Source organism: Anopheles nili, chromosome 2 (genome assembly GCF_943737925.1).
Source record: "Anopheles nili chromosome 2, idAnoNiliSN_F5_01, whole genome shotgun sequence".
Classification (NCBI taxonomy): domain Eukaryota; kingdom Metazoa; phylum Arthropoda; class Insecta; order Diptera; family Culicidae; genus Anopheles; species Anopheles nili.
In genome coordinates, this window is record NC_071291.1 from 16,084,704 (window position 1) to 16,104,083 (window position 19,380).

General features: G+C 48.4%; 3 protein-coding genes across 3 annotated transcripts; 2 read left to right on the forward strand and 1 right to left on the reverse strand.

Annotated features, from left to right (window-relative positions):
- Window positions 1-8,943: 8,943 nt before the first annotated feature.
- Window positions 8,944-11,615, reverse strand: LOC128731682 (protein prenyltransferase alpha subunit repeat-containing protein 1). Its single transcript, XM_053824814.1, has 3 exons — window positions 11,533-11,615; window positions 10,319-10,782; window positions 8,944-10,147 (listed from the first exon to the last, which is right to left on the reverse strand). Exons 1-3 carry the CDS (start codon window positions 11,613-11,615, stop codon window positions 9,354-9,356), a joined length of 1,341 nt encoding a protein of 446 aa, XP_053680789.1. The 3' UTR covers window positions 8,944-9,353.
- Window positions 11,616-12,062: 447 nt separating this feature from the next.
- On the forward strand, window positions 12,063-13,024 carry LOC128730968 (iron-sulfur cluster assembly 1 homolog, mitochondrial). Its single transcript, XM_053824062.1, has 5 exons — window positions 12,063-12,200; window positions 12,285-12,338; window positions 12,408-12,483; window positions 12,643-12,717; window positions 12,792-13,024. The coding sequence occupies exons 1-5, from the start codon at window positions 12,117-12,119 to the stop codon at window positions 12,893-12,895; spliced, it is 393 nt and encodes a 130-aa protein (XP_053680037.1). The 5' UTR covers window positions 12,063-12,116; the 3' UTR covers window positions 12,896-13,024.
- Window positions 13,025-14,143: 1,119 nt separating this feature from the next.
- On the forward strand, window positions 14,144-17,473 carry LOC128732004 (ras GTPase-activating protein 1). The gene is made up of 7 exons (XM_053825163.1): window positions 14,144-14,315; window positions 14,403-14,516; window positions 14,644-15,629; window positions 15,701-16,047; window positions 16,115-17,027; window positions 17,095-17,251; window positions 17,322-17,473. The coding sequence occupies exons 1-7, from the start codon at window positions 14,144-14,146 to the stop codon at window positions 17,471-17,473; spliced, it is 2,841 nt and encodes a 946-aa protein (XP_053681138.1).
- Window positions 17,474-19,380: the final 1,907 nt, after the last annotated feature.

Below are 19,380 nucleotides of genomic sequence, written 5' to 3' on the forward strand. Positions count from 1 at the left end.
GAGCGTTCTGTCACGCAAAATGTACTACGCGGCTGCACGAAACAAATCTACACAAATTGGTAAATTAAAATTGGTCCGGCTCACAACTGTGCCACTCAACACCGCGCTTAATCACGGCTGCTAAGCGGCCACACGAATCTTGGGCGATTATCATTTTAGCTGTTACGACTTATATTAGGCTCATGCTGACAAAGGGGGGAATTGCTTCAGTGATTCAAATACTTGTTAGACAGATACGACACAGTTTTCTGGGCGATAAATATGACTCAACAGGGTTCCTGTTGGAATCCGTAACCCTAACAAAATTACAAAGCATCTATTTATGTGGATTACGAATGCGATTAAAGAAGTGAGCAACTCAGAGCGTTCAGCGAGATTGAGGTATTAGAATCCAACCAAACGTTAAAGGTAGATAAAATTGCCAAATATATATATATATATATATATATATATATATATATATATATATATATATATATATATATATATATATATATATATATATATATATATATATATATATATATATCTACACTGCAGCAAATTTTATCGCATTACAGCGTTAGTAACAGTGTGCCAAACTTCAACACCCCAAAAACCACTCGATATTGCTTGTAAAAACAACAACTTGTAAACTTCAAAATAGCTCTTTATGGTTTAGTGGAACATTATGAATCACGAGCCATTTAGTTATTCCTAGATCTTCGGAGACTAGGAGCACGAGCATGACGATATGCGTTCTTAAACGCCCTCTACCGGTGGTTAGCAATTAGTGTCACACGCGGGATATCTCAAGCGAGCACATGGCTGCTTTACGAAAGGACTCTCCACGTGGCATTAGTAGATTCGACGCCATTTTATATGACAAAAAGACATCGTTTGATCTGCCAACTAATCCACTAGCGAACACCAACAACCGCATCGGACGTAGTTTGACACAACTTTTCGAGCAACCCAATAAAATCCCTCGCGTTGATAGCATACGTAGGTTGTTATTTTTCTTTTTTTTTCAGTGGATACGACACCAACCCCCGTCAGCTGATCGCATTGCGCATCACCAACACTATGACGCGCGAACTTTGAATATACGCACCACGCCACCCCTATGTAACAAAGGGGGTGGTGTTGATGACGCTGATGATGATGATGGCGATGATGCCGGTTCGCGTGTAACTCGTTTCGTTCGTCTCAGTTTATCCCTCACGCGGTTTGTGTCGCACCGATGCCAGATGACGGCAGTCAATCAAACGCTCATTTACGCTCACTATCGCGAACGGTTGAACGGTCGCGTCCGGTTTTGATGGCTTGTAAGAGGGAAAACCCCCTAGCACGGCGGTATCGCGAGTAATTAAATAAATTTGCAACAATTATAATGGCCATTTACTAGTCTCGCCTAGTCTAGCACAATAGATCGTCACGTTGGAAGACGAAGTGTGTCCAATAAACGGACACATCCTTGGGCACCCTTATCCCTATCATGGGAAAAACCTCTTGCGGGTAGCTGAGATTGATTTTCCCATTGGCCTATTTTTAAAAGAGGAATTCCCACTTAAGAAACACGTCACAAGTAGTCCAAGCAACCGAGGACCTCACAGGCATGATTTGCAACCTTCATACCTTCATAAATCACTCACGTCAGTGCAATTTGTAGGCATTTCTGGTCAGTGGATTTTGTGGATTGAATTTTAATTCAACTCGCACATCACCTTGCACACACGAAACTGTAGTCCGAAAACTGTCCACTCAGCTCAAGGTGAAGGCACACTTAGCGAAAAGCCTTGCCGATTAAGCGAAGCCAACCGTGGTACGTTTCAGGGCCTCTCTTAACCAGCAAACCAATGTTACTTCCTGCCACAACCGGGACCGACGACTGACAAATCCGGAGTGCATGAAAATTGGCACAGCCACCGCCATTTCTCCATCCAACCCGCTTGTGGGGCGTATTTTTCGCCACTTTGCTGCCACTTTCTCCGCCCAACCCATCAACCGGGCGGTGTATGTGTGCCACAGATGGGATGCTGGTGACCATTTCAATCCCTCCCGTTCTGCTGCAGCAGTCTTTCTCACTCTCACACACATCTTTTTTTTTCTTCTTTTTTTTGCTCCCCACACTGACAGGGGGATAAATGCGATTGCCGATCGAGGTGATGCCAAACAGCGAGCGCATGAAAATGATATTAATGTTTGACGGTTTGTATGTTTTTTTTTCGCCCTGGCGTGTTGTGTTTTTTTATACCTCATATGCTGCGCGAGTGGTGCTACGCAATGCTAAAAATACTGCCCATGTTATTTTATTTGTGCCGATACCAAACCGAAAGATTGTCGGTTGCGTGGAAAGGCGGGTAACCGCGGGTCGGCAAAAATAGGGAAAACACGCTCCTTTTCCGCACGCCTCCTTTTACCATGCCAGCCGAATTATGTGGATTCATTTTTGCGTTGCGGTTGCAGAAAAAACTGAAAACGCAATAAACCACCCCGGGAAATGGAGCTCCTTCGGCGGGTGGGGGATGATGTGAAAAGCGTGCAAAAAAGAAAAGCCAACGCTACACATCGACCCTTGGCGCGTGTTTTTTTGCCTCCCCATTGTTTGCATTGCGTCACTGTTCAACCCCACCCGAATGGCCTGAAGTGTCGTGTGTCCTCTGTTTACCCAGTACTCATCGGTTTGTGATAAACAAACTAATTAAACCAGCCTGCTACGGCCGTGCAGGGTGCCCCAGAAAATGGTTCACGCGCGCGCGTCTGCCTTTGCCGAACTTTCTCACCCGGTTTCAACGCGATCACTTGATCTACACTGAGCGGCCCCAATACAAAGCAAACCGCTTTGACATCTGTCACTTCGAACACACACACTGCACGCAACACCAACACACCGGGTACGGATTCGCACCCCACGGATGCGGATGGCTTCCCTTTTTGGCACGCTAAAGATCCGCAACGCGAACGATCGCGATCGCGACCGAAAACAGCGAATCCACGCAAATACACTACGCGCAGCACAGCAGCCGCACGCGAGCAGCGATCGCGAGAGAATGTCTTTCTCCGGTTCCTTCGCTAGGGGTGGGTTTGAACAGCGCGAAACTCACCCCCCTCCCCCCCACCCCGGCGTTGAGGGTGCGCATGTGTGTGTGTTGGTGTGGCTGCGCTACGGGATGGTTTCCGCCAGCGCAAGACAACCGAGGGCAATGAGTTTGGTGGTAAATATTTACCAACTTCAATTTGAGATTTTCCACACTACCCTCCGCCCGTGGGGTGGCCTGGTCGTCATCCCTTGCGGTGTGCGTTTGTGTGCGGCGCCACGTACATTTTCCTTCACCTCTCTGTTCGCAACAGACACACACACACACAAGGCGGGCTAGCTGGTTGTGTGCGTTCGCCCCTTTTGGTGGCTCGGATGGAGCACGCTTGCAACCCCTTCGTGCAACGCTTTCTGAAAAGGAGAGCGCACCAACATCAACACGAACACTTCCGCTTGATGGGGGTGGCACAAGAAAGCAATGGAGTCGTTTAAGCCCAAGAGATCAGTCACGATCACGAGCTTTCTCGGTAGCGGATTAGTTGAGCTTAGCCGTGGCAGTTCCTTCAAGCCGTTAAGGGTTGAAAGCTACCCGATTTTCGCACTCGTAATTTTGAACGTGCGTGAGCCAGAGAGAGAGAGAGAGAGAAAGAGAGAGAGAGAGAGAGAGAGAGAGAGAGAGAGAGCCAATGCAAAAGAGTGTAAAAATGGTATCTCTTCTCTTGGAGGCTCTCCACCAAACAATCGAATCAGCCGGTGCTGGTTGTGAACGAGTGTTGGTTGCAGCGGATGTACCCCATGCGTTTAATAATGTACCCAACACGTACCCCCAATTCCACCCAAGCAACTACCACCCCCGGGGAGCCACGCTCTTAGTATGCGTAGCACACCGCTGCAATCCATCCCTTTTCAGGCCCCTAAACGACTTCACCGCCGAGGCGCAGTTGTGCAAGATAAGCGATATGCGCGATTAATAGTCAACGCCGTTTTTTTTGAGCTGCTAATTATTGCCACAACACATGCACTTTGGGGCCCGGTGTCGATTGTTGCATGCACCCGGATAATCACTCACAAAGGTGGGCCACGACGGGAACAAACAACCAAAGACGAAAAAACACTGTGTAGCGTCGAACTTCTTCGAGCGCGGTCTCAACACCACACGAAACGGTTGTAATGATCACACACTTTCTCGCGAACAAAGCCGAAACCCCCCATGGATGCGCTTTGTGCGTGCACAAAACCGTTTACAAATTGCCGTACATCTTTGCTGAAGTGGCTCAGGTTCTACACGGCGCCATCCACCATCGAACACTGGCACGGGAAAGCAAAAGGGCTCGGACTCGAGCTCTGAACTGGAGTGACTAACTTTACGATGCGCTACCCGCTGGAACGCCTTACTCGTCACGTGTATCGCACGGCAAGGTTGTCAAAAGGTTGATAAATTGGCGGCAGGTGTTTGCTGCTGCAAATTACACCGTTCCCTAATGCCGTCTTCTTGCGCGTGGCGTTATACTCGGAAGGGTGAGTCCTTCAGTCGAACACCTGGACGCGGTTCTTGAGACGAGGCCTATCTTATCGGTGTGGCATGTTCCGAAGCATGGCATCAACCCCAATCGTGCAGCTGTGCAGCGTTTTTTTTTTGTCGTCGGTAAAAATCTCAGACACCGTTTGATACAGAGTTGCAAAGAACGTAATCGTAATCACAATGGAGATAATCATCGCGCTGGACATTGAATCGGGAATTGCAGCCGTCAAGGCTCCCAATAAAGCTGGGTTGGTGGTGGTGGGTTTTTGCGAAGACTTTGGGTTCTTTTTCCTACCCATCGATCTTGCTTCCGGTTGGCAACGGCCGAGCAAGGACATGCCGCTGGTACTGAATTTAAAATCATTTCCCTTTGCGCACGGTTTGCATAAACATGCTCCTCGAGTCCACGAGAAGCCTCGAGTTCTCGAGTTTTGAAGAGATCGATAGTAAGAGGCGACTTCCAATTATTTTGCAAGATGTTTTCGTCCATTACGAAACAAATACGCCTCGCAGCTGCCAAGGAAAGCGATACTTATGCGAGAGGGATGATTCGAGAACGAGATGAACAGGATATACATACATACACAGTTACGGGCTACGAAAAATCGCAACGACATGGAAGACAGCTTGATGGTGGAAATGGAAGCTGGACATTGTATGAAAGTTGGACGAAAGAGTTGGATCTTTCGCAGTAGAATGGAGGAAAACAAAAAAAGGGATAAAAATGCTCATGCAACATTTATACACCAAAGACGAATCCTGTGACGCGCGAGTGTGTGTGTGTCTGTGCGGTTGTGTGTGAATTTTGGTCGGTGTCGTAATAGAAGCACGATTTGAACCAAACAAAACAATTTTGCACCAAATCTATTCTACTCGAGCACACTCAACGGGAGCGCTGCTACAAATGAAGCTGAGCGCGTGCATGCATTTTCTCGTCCTTTTTTACAGACGCATGCCGCTTGGGCTTGCCTGCGTTGCTGCACACAAGCTGCCTGCAGCCCATTTCGCCCAACACCAAACGAACAGCGGAAGATAAGCGGGACCACACTTACCCTTCAATGTCCAGGCGGGCACATTCGGCCGCAACAATGCCGCCCTTGGCGTGGAACGTTTTCGCTAAACCCTTGCGGGGCGATCTGGAACGAGCGGAAACAGTGAGGGGGAATGGAGGAGAAAAATGGAAGTGGGGGTGGGAGTAAAGAAGAAAAGAAGAAGAAGAAAAAAAGAAGGTTCGGTATAGCTTCACCTCCACGGCCAGGAGAGTGTCCCAAATCCCGTTCAAGGATCGTGTTGTGTGGGTGGGAAGGAGTCGACGCGGTGGAATGGTTGATACCTGAGTGTGTGCTGTTGAATGTGTTCTTTACAGAACGCCCTTCGTTGGACAGCGCGAATGCGAAAATGTACTTTTGTGTGACGCAAAATGTAAAGTACGAACGGCAAAGTGTAGGTGGAGAAGGAAAATTCCATGCTCAAACGAAACGAACCCATACTCCTCTAATGGACTACTCTAAGGGCATGCCTGCAACGACTGGGGGCGAACGGTACAATTACAGGAACGTTCTTTTACATCATACAAGCTAGTGGGCATAATTCATCTTAGAAAGCACAAAAGTCAACCTTACCGAACCCAAAATTGGTAAAAGAAAATACCATTAGATGGATGAGGCAATCGAAATTGAGATTATTGACCCAACACTCTGACGAAACAAGTTCTCACCCAAAATTCACCCCCATCCAGCATCAGCATATTTTATGCTGAAGGGTTGCGAATAAGGGACTCCCTTCCAGTGTTGCTGCCAAAAGGGAAAGGATCAGAGGGCTCGTTGGCACACCTAGTTATAACTTTTTAATCAGCTTCCCCAAGCGTGAGCCAGAACCAGACGGTTCTGTCATTAAAACACCGTCAGCGGGCTTCGTCTCAATCTCTCGATTTTCGGCACCACTCCGTGAGTGTGTGTGTTTGTGTGTGATTCTCTCGCTCGTAAGCATAATCGGTTGTTGAAGCGAATCTGACATATTACCGCCGCAGGACTCGAGAGAGGCCAGTGGGGGGTTTTTGGGGGGGGGGCTCCGCGACCTGGGAAAATCGTGGAAAACCAACGCCGAAGCCGAAGGTGGCTGCACGAAATTGCTTGCGAGAACCATCGCGCACTCGGGCGGTGGTTGAGGAAAATCAATGAAATAAATGTGTGCTTCAATTATGTAACAAAATATGAGCTACGTGTTTACAGCGCCACCGTTCGGGACACGCCGGTGGAACGGATGTCAGTGGGGTGATGCTGCATGGTGGCTACTGAGCGATGGCGGTGGTGTAGGGGGTGGAGCGGGACCAACTGATGAGTAGAAGAACTGGTGGGGAGGGAGGGGGAAAGGGGGAAAGGGGGACACACATTCACTGGCACACGCACGTACAAAACCACACATACCCCTTGAGATCAGCGAGGCTACGGTTTTTCCGCAGCATTTTCCCGCAGCTGTGCGTGTGTCGCTGGAGTGCCGATTTGTTTTTCTTTTGCGTTGGCTGAAGGAACTCACATCACCATTAAGCAGTCGGGGGGCTACAGAGAAGTCCACCGTTTCCCGAGACAGCCCATCGTAAAGGGGGCCGGTTAGGGCCGGTGTCCTGGGAGGCAATCCTGGCGAAACACTCAACGACGGCTATCGATCACACCGCCCAAAGATTGGCGAGTTTTTGCAAAACACTCGCAAACCGAACCGTTCATCTGCGACATGATTGACGACGGATTTGTGTTTTTTTTGCTGGCGTTTCTGGGAGATGCTGCTTCGCTCCAGCACAAGCGGGTGGCAGCCACAGGACATGAACTGTTCACCAGAGTGCACAGGGATTTTTCACTACTCGCTGCGGTGTGTGCACCTGAACTGGACGCTGAAGACAGCGAAATGCGACACCGTTCGATTCCACCGGGTTTTGACGTCCGAACGTTCGCTGGCAGCACAACACGCCTCCGGAAAATCAGGTGGAAGACTGTGAAAAACACCACCTTGCCGGTCACGGGCGCAGGATTCGAGGAGCCACCGTTTGCTCCACGGAACGGAGGGTTTTTCTCTCGCGGTTTCCTACGCTGCTGTGAGGTGGGAAATTCTCATTCTCTCCGTGGCAGCGTCTCGCAGGTGAAAGCGAGAGACGACGGTGCAAGGACGAAGGATATCGGCGGATGGAAAGTGGCGTAGTTTTCACTGCCGGCTTACCAATACGCATGTGTCTTTCCACGCAGCGCGTGTATGGGTGCGTGGATGTCGAAAGAAGAAAGGCGACGAGTTCGCTGGGTGGAAAGCGAGAGAGTTATCGTAAATCAAGCCAAACGGCAAACAACCGACCAGAATACACTAAGCTGTAGGTGATATTTTCCTTTCTTTCCCCCGCCCCTGTTCAATCGCGTTTTTGTACTGGATGGCCTGAGCTGGCTTATAGATTTTTTGACACTGGCTATGATCCACTGGTATTACTTATCATTCGCTAGCAGAGCCGTGCAGTGATGTAATCCTTGATGCCCGTTCTCAGAAAGGGCTCACGCTCCATCGCTGTTGAATTTTTTTTCGCATCACCAGACACCAACCACCTTTTCCCTATGGCGATTTTGCTGGTGTTGGTAATGGTACGCGTAAACAATCCAACTCGCCGTTGGAGCAGCGGTTGCACGGGTGGAAAATGGAGCTGTACTACGCACTAGCGAAAGAAAAACACATCCTAACGATCTGTGGCCCATGCAGAGGTACCTTCTTCGTCACCCTTTAATTCCGCGGGTCCACCACGGCTACCATGGCGATGGGGAACGGCCGTGGGGATTGTCGGTCGACGAGACTGTTAAATCGAACACTTGCCGTGGGAAGCATGATTTATACACTCAGACAAACGGTCCACAAACACCGGAGCCTTTTCGCGTCACTTTGGTTAGTTTTGGCAACGTAGCGGTAAAATACTTACTGCTGCACTGTGATTTTATGCAAATCGATAAACACACGCTTCCTCTTCTTCTACCGTGGCGGACGTGACAATCTCAACGGGGTTGTCCTTTTGTATCCTGCGTTTCGCGAAACACAACCTGCCCCGACCGCATCCTTTACGCCTGCGGGCAGAAACGATCGTGGCGAGGTGCCGGCAGGTGGCCGCACTTCATTTGGGACGATTTTTCATTGAACTTTTTCAATTTTACACCACCACAACAAGTTTGACAGATACCGTCGGAGGGAGACCTGCGGAAAAACTCATTTGTGCAACACGCAACACTGCACTGCTCACGCATGGTGGATGTTTCTCATTCTCACCTGGCTCACTTCTCACCATGCTCACGTTATGCTTTCTCACCGATGGTAACGGATAATGTAAGAGAATTTAACACCCTAGGGTTTACACAAAACACACAAATGCACGGACTAGAGTTTTATCTCAAAAATAAATTGATTTATTGATTGTTATTGGAAGTAAAATTCGCTACTACTTAAGAAATCGAGCTTGTGCACTGCAGCATCGATGATGGGGGAGCGTAAGCGTGAACAATCCATATCCATCGCGTTGCCCAAACTTTCTGCCGTGAGAATGGTTACAGATCATGTTACATGGTTTACTTTTCTGCTTTTGATTATAAAAATAATCTTAACTAACTTCTACTCTCCTGTTCTCGACAGCTTAACATCTTTATCACATTGATCTAGCAACCGAGTGAAGGATAACGCAAACGTGGCCGGAATTCGTCAGGAGTCGACCATCCGAACCGTACAATAATAATAGCAGCTCTGACTAGGAACATGATTGAAGCGAAAAGTAGCTTTTTCACCAGTAGCTTTTCGGCTTTATTGCTCCAGTTCGATTCCCAGGAAAGACTTGCACCATTGGCCGTGCCGGATGTCTCCGCGTGACCTTCGCAGCTCTTCAGCCTTCAATGCCTGCAAGAACGTGCTCGCGTCTTCGTCGAGCCGCGTAATCTTAGACAACGGTTGTTGACACTCGCCAGGATTTCCGTACATGGTGGCGGGCGTATTCTGCAACCAGCTCGATCCGATCCGCAATCGATCGATGAGAAACTTCACCATAAACTTGCGGTGGTTTTCCAGGGCTTGCGAAACGCTATGCAGGACGCTCAGTTCGGTGCACATACGCAAATCGTACGCAGCCACGTTCAAACAGTACAGGAAGGTGTGTACTCGCAGCTGGTTCAAATCGTGCTCTTTGGTAATGGCAGGTATCAAATATCGGAGTAGATTGCTCATCGTAGTGTCTTCGGCGACCGGTGCCTCGCCACCGGTCAGCAATTCGATCAGCCTACAGAGAGCGTTGTATTTACGACTGTGGCCAGTCTGCCCGTCTGTGTCCTGGCTCTGGACATCCTCAACACCGTAGTCCTCCTCGTCATAGTAGCACATTTCGAACATTTTCGTCAGCACAAACTGCCGATGGTTGTAGCAGCTGTAGTCGTGGATGTGCTTACGGATGAACTTTTCCGTTTTGTACACTTCGTACTTCAGCAGGTTTGGAGCCTTCATCAAAACCCATTGCCGGTGGCACCAGGCGTGGTAGTTCGTGTTGCTCTTGTCTGCACATTTTTCGCACAAGCTTATCTCGAACGCCCAGTCGATGGCATCGGAGCCTAGTGGAGAGTAAAACAGGTGAGGATTTAAAAAAAAAATTGCAAATTACTTTACCACCACGTAGGTGAGAGAAGCCACCGTCAGTCTTTTTTATCCATTCGCGCTATTTTCAAAAAGACGATGTTATTTTTAACGCCACAACCGGCGATTGTCAGCGTCGTTGAACTTACTCTGAAATAGGTACAACCACCGCCGGTACGCGAACGCTTCATTCGACTTTGGTTTCTTGCTGAGCACGAGCGTCGAGAATTGGAATTCCTTTGAGATATCGAGGCGGTTCTTCGCGAACAGCTGCCGACGCATGTTCCAAAAGGTGGCCACATCCGGGTTGATCAGTATGGCACAATTTAGGTACTTAATAATTGCGACATTGCCTCCATTGCCAGGGTTGCTGCTGGGGCCACCTCCACCCACGTTTAGCTTGCTCTTTTCGGACGCATTCCAAGCGACCGACCCGCAACCAGCCAGAAGTGCGTTCGATGCGAGACATTCGTTGCGGTATTGCAAAATCAAACGATGTGCGTACGCGTAGACGCACTCAACGCACCAGGATTGCAGACCGAGATGGTGTTCCACGTGGATCACTGGGGACTTGTTTTGATTCAGCGGCATCGGGATGATTTCAAACCCAGCCCTGCAATAAAAAAATGAGCATGTAGAACGGAAATGAAAGGGAGAGTTCGCTGTAGCCTCCACCAGCATCGCGCATTCCCGCACGCGTAGGTATGCAAGCATTCGGTCGGCCCATTTTCAACCCTCGCAAACTGGACTGGCTCCATGTCTCGGGGCGGGAGTTTCATCTTAATCAAAATAAATTGCTGCCACCAATTATGCGGAATTACGTTCAATCAAATGAACGTAGCCGACGGAGAGCTGTATGCGCGCAAACAGATCGTTTTGCAGACCCATTTATCAGTGGTCGAAAAGCGCGGTTTTTTTTACATCCGCGCTCACGCCTCAAGGCCAAGAAACCTTCACGCGATAAACAAGCAAATCCGAAAATGCGCGGTGTGGAAAAATAAGGCTGCGTTGTGAAGGACACGCCGAGATCTTTCCTTATGACTTTCGGATGGACAGGTGCAGCACTCAACGGAGCCTTCGAAGAGCGCCACTCTCTTTTCTAGCCTGACCACGTTCCCTTTCATTCAATTCTTCGTTTAATTTATTTGACCTCTTCCTTGAGATCAATGCCGTCGATCAAGTGCGCTACGATGACGCTCCACTTTCCGTAATCTTTTTGCGAAAAATAGACACGATCGTTGCCCATCTTCTCATCTCGAATGTTCACCTCACTCGCCTTTCGGGGATTGGTTTCGTTTTTCCAACGGCCGAAACGGAGCACGGTCGGAAGACAAAGGCGATAGGTCCGTTAAGGACTACTTACAGATCAAGATCGCGCACGATTACAGCATCGATCTCATTAATAATCTTTTCGCTGAAAGCAGAATCCTCATCGTCCTGCCCCATTGTCCTTCGGGTGGTGTAATCGGGAAAAACACTGAATTTATCACGACAATAACCGCTGATTCACGAACAAGCACCTGAAGATCTTTCTCACGGTGCCCTTCTTTCTTCACAGGAATAGATCGCGGCGCGAAGATTTAAGCATAAATGAGCATCTTGTTGGCTTTATATACACTTCGGGTCGGGCTGGCGAAAACAATCTCGCTTCGTGTACTGACAGCTTCGATCGCTGGTGGTGAGAACGAGAGGTGCTCTATTATTGTTGCGTTTGCTTCCTCTGTCGCGCACGTGCGAATCCAATCAACAGCAAAACAACAACAACAAGACGGCTGGATCAGCTGTCAAAATACTCCCGTCTCTAGTGTCAAATTTTACTTCAAATCCAAGTGAGTCTGTGCAAAAAGTTGTGAAATATTAAAGAAAACGTAAATATAATTCGCATTATGTATTCGATTTCAGCAAACAACATCTGATCGAAAAGAGTGTTACAAATCCTTGTGTGTTATGGCATCCAAAATCGTGGCGACGGCCACCGTGCGCGCTGTAAAGCAACGTAAGTTGCTTCCTATGAGAGCGGCCTTATCATTGGTACGTTTTATCGATCCGAAGCTCGAGATCTTCAAAAAACTGGAGCATAATTCGTTTTCTCCTTTTGTTTTCCCTTTCCATCAGACGCCAGCGGCCGTAAATAGAATAAAACAACTTTTAGAAGGGAAAAATGAATATGTAAGTCCGAAACAACAATCAGCTACGTGGGGTTGCAAAAGGTCACAAATACTTTTTTTTTATTTGCAGATTGGCCTGAAGGTTGGTGTACGACAACGTGGATGCAATGGACTTTCTTACACGCTGGATTATGCGTCAACCAAAGGTTTGTGTGATGCTCGTCGGAGGGATCTAACTCATCTGGTGTTGGTTACATAAATCCAAAACAAACCCGTTAATGATAGTGTTCCCTTTGCATGACATGTCATGCGAGCTGCCGTACGTTTATGAAATGATTTCTTTTCTTACCATTTTTACACTGCAGATAAAATGGACGAGGAAGTTATTCAGGATGGAGTTAAGGTTTTAATAGACAAAAAAGCACAACTTTCATTGTTAGGTAGGTTTGCTGACATTACACCCGCATGCAGCCTGCAATAAATCGATAGTCGTCTGATGTATTTTTGTTTTTAGGAACGGAAATGGATTTTGTTGAAACAGACCTCTCGTCAGAATTCGTATTCAACAATCCGAATATTAAAGGCACGTGTGGATGTGGAGAATCATTCAGTATGTAACTGGCAAAGGCAACCACGTGAGGCGTGCTGTAGGTGCTTCGCTACTCAAGGCTGTTTGATGCTAGGCAATTGAGCGTGTTATTTTAGGTTTTTAATTTAGTGTGAAAAACTGTTTGACTGTAAATATGAGCTAGCTTAATAGTGTCATTCTGTGCACAATAAAATAGTTGTGTTGGTTATCTGAAATCGCATTGCACATAGATTGTTTTCGGGTTTCCGAAAAAACGGTACAAATCAAACGGTTCCTTGCTGTGAAGTATCGGATCCTCTAGCATCAACGTGCATGTAAACAACTCAGATTTTCTCCGGAGATGAGGGTTTTTTGTCTCTCTGGTGGATTAATCATCGCGCTATCGCTGGCAGCAGTAGCAGAGGAAAAATCCAGCAAGTCGAACTAACTGGCAGAAAAGTCTTGACTGGGTTGTTGCCTGAACGGTGACCGACACAGTGCTAGACGGATGTGAAAAACGTGACCCGATTGTTGAGTTCGGTTTCGGTGTGAAATGGTGCTGTAGTGCTACTGCCAGAGTATCCTTCTGATGGGAGTGATGTGAGTAAAAACGTTTTGTCCCTGGAAGCAAAGCCCGAAACGCGTCTTGCAGGCTACGTGTGTATCGTTCTGGAGTGCGTCGATGTGGAAGAAGTCGTTTTACCAGTGGGAACAGCAAAACAATCATTTCCTGCTCACCCATCGCCCACCACCAGGATGTGTTTCGTTGTGCATTTCCGCATGTGTGCCTGTTTTGTGTGTATGCCCAAGGGGGCCCAAGATTTTCAAGATTTGGTGCGGCGTCCTCCACCCTGTACCTCCTACCTACCCAAATACTGCTCGCATGCCGTTTTTCTTTTTTTCCCCAACATTTCACCACACGGACTGCTGCGCGAAATGGGCTACATGTGCATCAATCGGTCTCCTGCCGACACTTTCGACAAGGCTTTTAATTCAACCGCCCGCGTGTGCTTTGTTTTCCTTTCTTTTTTATCTTTCTCCCTATCTCTATCTTCCTCTCTCCAGTTCGACCGCAGTTGCACAATCGACGTTGTTGCACGCGTGTAGTGCACTAGCTGCCGTTGCTGCGTTCCGTTGCGCTAGTCGTAGCGGTGCAAACAAAGGAGACGTGTGAATTGCGCGTACGGTCCGGTTGTCGGCATCCTTGAACAGGGAGCCAGCACGCCAAAGAACGAGTGGTGGTAAGGAAGAAAACCGTGGACGAAGGAATTGGCATCCGCAAAACGAATCCATTAGTCATGGGTGACATGATGCGTTTGAGCAGCAGTGGGGGAGCGCTGGGCGGGGGTTTCCATCGCGATAAGCTCGGCTCACCATCGACCGGTTCCGAGGACGGTGGTGGTATCGATTTGGCCGATATCGCCCAGGAACTGGACCAGGATGAGTTCGACGGTCCGACTACGCTGAACGGTACGTGACCCTTCCCGGGGTTTGGCTCACTTTCCCTTAACCGATAGGAGTACATTTTGCCCTCGTTGTGTTGCTTCTGACCCACAGGTGATCGGCCGGCGATTATCGCTCCACCGGAAAGCGAATGGTATCATGGCAGGCTGGACCGATACAGTGCCGAACAGCGTCTGAAATCGGCCACCATGCTGGGCAGTTATCTGGGTAAGATGTCTATTTTTTTCGCACTCAAAAATACATCCATTTTCACCCACTGGACCGCTGCTGCGTGTCTTTCGAGGTCAATAATTAAATAATTTGCTTTCTCGTTGCTTCCGGATTCATGGTGCAGTTCGTGAAAGCGACCGCAAACCTGGTTCGTACGTGTTGAGCTATCTCGGACGAACCGGCATCAACCACTTCCGGATCACGGCCGTGTGTGGCGATTTCTACATCGGCGGTCGGCAGTTCTTCTCATTGAGCGACTTGGTTGGGTATTACACCTCATGCAGCGATCTGCTTAAGCGTGAACGGCTCGTGCAGCCCGTGGCACCGCCAGAACCGGTAAACGACAAGAAGCGTGTTGTGGCCATCCTGCCGTACACCAAGATGCCCGACACGGATGAGCTGACGTTCCAGAAGGGTGACATCTTTTTCGTGCACAATGACATGGGCGACGGGTGGCTGTGGGTGACGGCGCATCGGACCGGCGAACAAGGCATGATTTTTCGCGAGCTGGTCGAGGATTTGGATCCCGCAATTGACCCAAACACCGTCTTTCCCTGGTTCCATCCAACGTGCACCAAGAATGAGGCCGTGGACATGCTGGTGAAGGCCGGCCCGGGGAGCTTTTTAGTGCGGCCGAGCGACAATTCTCCCGGTGATTACTCGCTCTTCTTTCACATCAACAATCAGATCCAGCGGTTCCGCATCGAGAAGAAGGGTGTGCGGTATCTGATGGGAGGGCGCACCTTCGAGTGTCTCGATGCCGTCATTAACCGGTACCGGAAGGAGCAGATCGTGGAGGGACATACGCTGATGCATCCGGTGATCAACGGGAGCCAGCCGGACTATCACCCACCGACGAATCTGGCTAGCGCTGCGGAGAAAATCTACGCAACGCTGCGCGAGTGTCGGGATCAGAACATGCTGAAGAAGACGAAGGGAATCAAGCACCACGGTTACCTGCTGAAGAAGTCGGACAAAACGGCCAAATGGAAGCAGCTGTTCTTCGCATTGTTGGTGGAGGGCTCCGAAACGCATCTGTGCTTCTACGATAGCCCCAAAAAGACGAAACCGAAGGGTTTGATCGATCTCTCGTGTGCTTACTTGTACCAGGTAAGGGCGCTCTACTCCAGAGACAAAGGAGATCTGTTTGGTTTGACATGTCACGAGATGTTTCTCCGTAGTGCCATGAAACGTTTTGGGAGCGTCAGCACTGCTTCCAGATAGTGGAACGGGCTCTGCCGTGTCTCGCCACCATCACCTATCTTTGTGCCAACAATCAGGAGTGCTACGTCGAATGGATATCGGCGCTGAAATCGCACTGCGTCTCACAGCTCAGCAAGGCGCAGTCCAAGGTACCGCGGCTGCGGGAACTACGCTGTCTTAATCTGCAGATCCTGGAAGCGCATCGACTACCGTTCAAGCTGGTGCCGCATCCGTATTGTGTCGTCTCGTTGAACCAGGTAAAAGTGGGCAAGACGCGCGTTAAGACTGCACCCGATCCGGTGTGGGAAGAAGAATTCGTACTGGAGTAAGTATTTTAGCGCCATATGGATGGATCAATAAAGCAACGGTGATACAAATTCAAATCTTTTTAGTGACGTTCCACCAGACGTAGTGACGGTGACGATCACCGTTCTGAGCCGGGGTAAGCGTGGTAAGGATTCAGAGGTAGCGGAGCTCACCGTTGATCTGTGCAGCCTCAAGAACGGACAGGAGACCGAGGAGTGGTTCCCGCTCAACGGCATGACACCGATGGGCGAATGGGGCTCTATCCGTTTGCGCATACGCTATTTGGACGATTTGGTGATGCCGTGCGAAGAATACAGCCCGTTGCAGCAGTTGCTAGTGGAGTCGGAGCTGAACGCGGTGCGAGCGCTTTCGGAGATATGCCACAATGATCGCATACCACTCGCCACCTCGTTGTTGAAGGTGTTCCGGCACGAGAAACGCGAGACAGAGCTGCTACGGATCTTGTGCCAGGCCGAGGTGGCCCGTGAAAACGAAACCTCTACGCTGTTCCGTGGGGCATCGCTGGCAACGACACTGATGGATCTGTACATGCGCGCCGAATGCACGCTGTTCCTGCAGTCGGCCGTGTCCGACACGGTGCAGCGGATACTGGACAGCAAGCAATCGGCCGAACTCAATCCAACGAAGATGGACGTTAGTGATGACGCGTGCTCGAACGCCGAGTTTTTGCTGATGATCCTTGACCAAGTGACGCAGTCGATCTTTACATCGCCCGACGCATGTCCTCGAACTGTGCGCTACATCTGTAACTGCCTGCAGAAAGCGGTCGTCGCCAAGTGGCCATCACCGAATGAGCGCCTGGTGCGTACACGCGTCGTTTCCGGGTTCATTTTCTTACGCTTGCTCTGCCCTGCCCTGCTCAATCCTCGTCAATTCGGTCTAGTCAATGAAACTCCGCACCAAATGGCAACCAGATCGTTGATCATGGTCGCAAAATGTCTACAGAATTTGGCCAACCTCGTCGAGTTCGGTGGCAAGGTGAGTGGTGCACTTTATTTGTTGTGTCTTTGACTAATTCTTCTTTCTATTTTGCTTGCGATCGTAGGAACCGTACATGGAGGTGGTTAATCCGTTTATTTTGAAGAACAAGGAACGAATGATCGTGTTTCTCGACCAACTGTCATCTGTAACGGATCCAAATCCGCCACTTGGCTGTATACCAGAGCAGAACAACTCCTGCACGTTGTCTAGCTCCGATGCTGGTAAGTTTCTGATGTCATTTCTTTCAGTTGTTTGAACCGGGTTGTAAATCGTTGGCATCCTTTTTCACAGGACGGGAGCTCGCGACGCTGCACCACATCTGCGTTTCGTATCTTCCGGAGTTGCAGGCCATGAGCAAGGCGAATAATGCACTCAAAAAGCTGGTCACCGTAACGGAGATGCTGTCGAAGCACAAGCTTAAGTACCGTGAAATGATCAGTTAATCTGATTGCAATCGATTGGAAACGCTCGAATCGGCAGGACTAAGTTTTTCTTTACGTATATTCAAGCCGATGGTTTGTGTTTCTACTTTAAATGATTGATGGGAGCCCCCGTCGTTTAGAAATGGAAATCAAACTCACACAACGTAGCTTGGAGAGCATGTTTTTTCTCCGTTTGAAAAACAGCTTAGTTGCGCTTTCGTTTATTTGTCCTTCCTACTGAATGTTAAGTCCTTCCAACGCTATACCATATGCCTTGTTCCCCAGTTTTGCGAGCGTGCGTACATCCCAGTGTAAGTGAATTGATTACCGATCACTCAGGATAAACTAACTTTAGGCACAAACATGACTGATACCATTCGCACCCGGTGGATTAGAAGAAGGGCTGTAGAATAAAGCCAAACGGAGCCACGTGTTGCGGGCACACGATGCAACAGTAAGCGAACATTAGTAGCGGTAAAAAAGAGAAACAAAAATACTAACAAAAACAATTTTAAAAATCAATTCCATCTCGGGAGACAAACAGCTGTGAAGAACGAACGTTACCCGTTTGTGTTTGCGTAGATCTTTATCTATTTGGATCGTTTTAAATATTATCCTCGTAGAACCCTCCTTTATGGAATGGACTGATTTTTTCCTTCTCGAATGTGTACCGTAAAGCGTTGGTTGAGCCTCGTAAACCCAAAAGAACGTATTTAGATGGATATATAGAAACGATACTACATAAGCAAACAATTAACACTGTAAGCCGTAGGTAAACCAAACGTAAACGACCCAGTAGCAATCAAGTTAGTGTGGAACGTAGAACCTGATCTTTAAGAATGCCCTGGGCATTTTCATGTTCTATTTCGCCGTGCCCATTGACCAGGGGACTGAAGCGGTTGGATTTTACGAGATCATATGAAACTAAACCAGCAGTACTCGGTAGTTGAGCCCCGATGGTCGCTTAGTTTGTTCTTAGGTTATCCACCGGCATTCTTGCTAGGGCCAATCTCAGCTCAAGTCCTATTCGTTAGAAACGTTCTGGACGATCGGCTCAGACAGTACTCAGCTCAGGAAGAGAGAAATAATCATCAGTGCTTGATTTGGATGCTGCTAGTAACGTGGTGCTGGTGCTCTGTTCGGACTGAATAACTCAAATGAGTGGGTGCGTGTGTGGATTTACCGACGTTTACAACTAGTCCCGCTGCAAGTCGGTTTATCTTGCTAATTAGCAATACTTTCCCTCAAATAGTGCTACGCGAAAGAAGATTGTGAAATATTCCTACGATTGCATTATATTTAACGCCCGTTTATATAGGACTGGTTCACGCAGCCGATAATATTCCCATACTATTGCAATCTATCTAATGCCGATGGTCAACGGTGCTCACGAAAAGGTACGTCCTTTTTTGTGAATTTTTTGTTTTGCTACGAAGCACCCTGCCACCGTAACAGTCGGATTTAGCGACACATAAATGATCTTTAAGACCGTTTCATGTTAGATCCGAGCGTACCTAGCTTGGAGTAAAAAAGACAAATCTTTTGCGCGCAATCGTTCGTTTCGCATAGGTTAATGAGAATGAACATAAGTAACAATCCAGGGATAGATCTAGAGACAAACAAAATCAAACCAGAAGTTCATCTTTAAGGTAGGCGTATACTGGCCGGATGCTATGAATCTGAATTTAATAATATCCTAGTAATTGCGGATGATGTGAAACAAGAACGAAACAACCACGAAGCACATAAATCTCATTCGTATATAATTGAAACCAAAAACTATTTTATACTTAACGTTTTTAAATTCTGAATAACGATGGAACCCGCAAATAGAAATGTGATGGTGTAATTACAACGCGGTGGTTCGAATATACTCTCTAACCCATTTTTGGCATAGGCTGAGCAACAACGTAAAAACGAAGCACGAT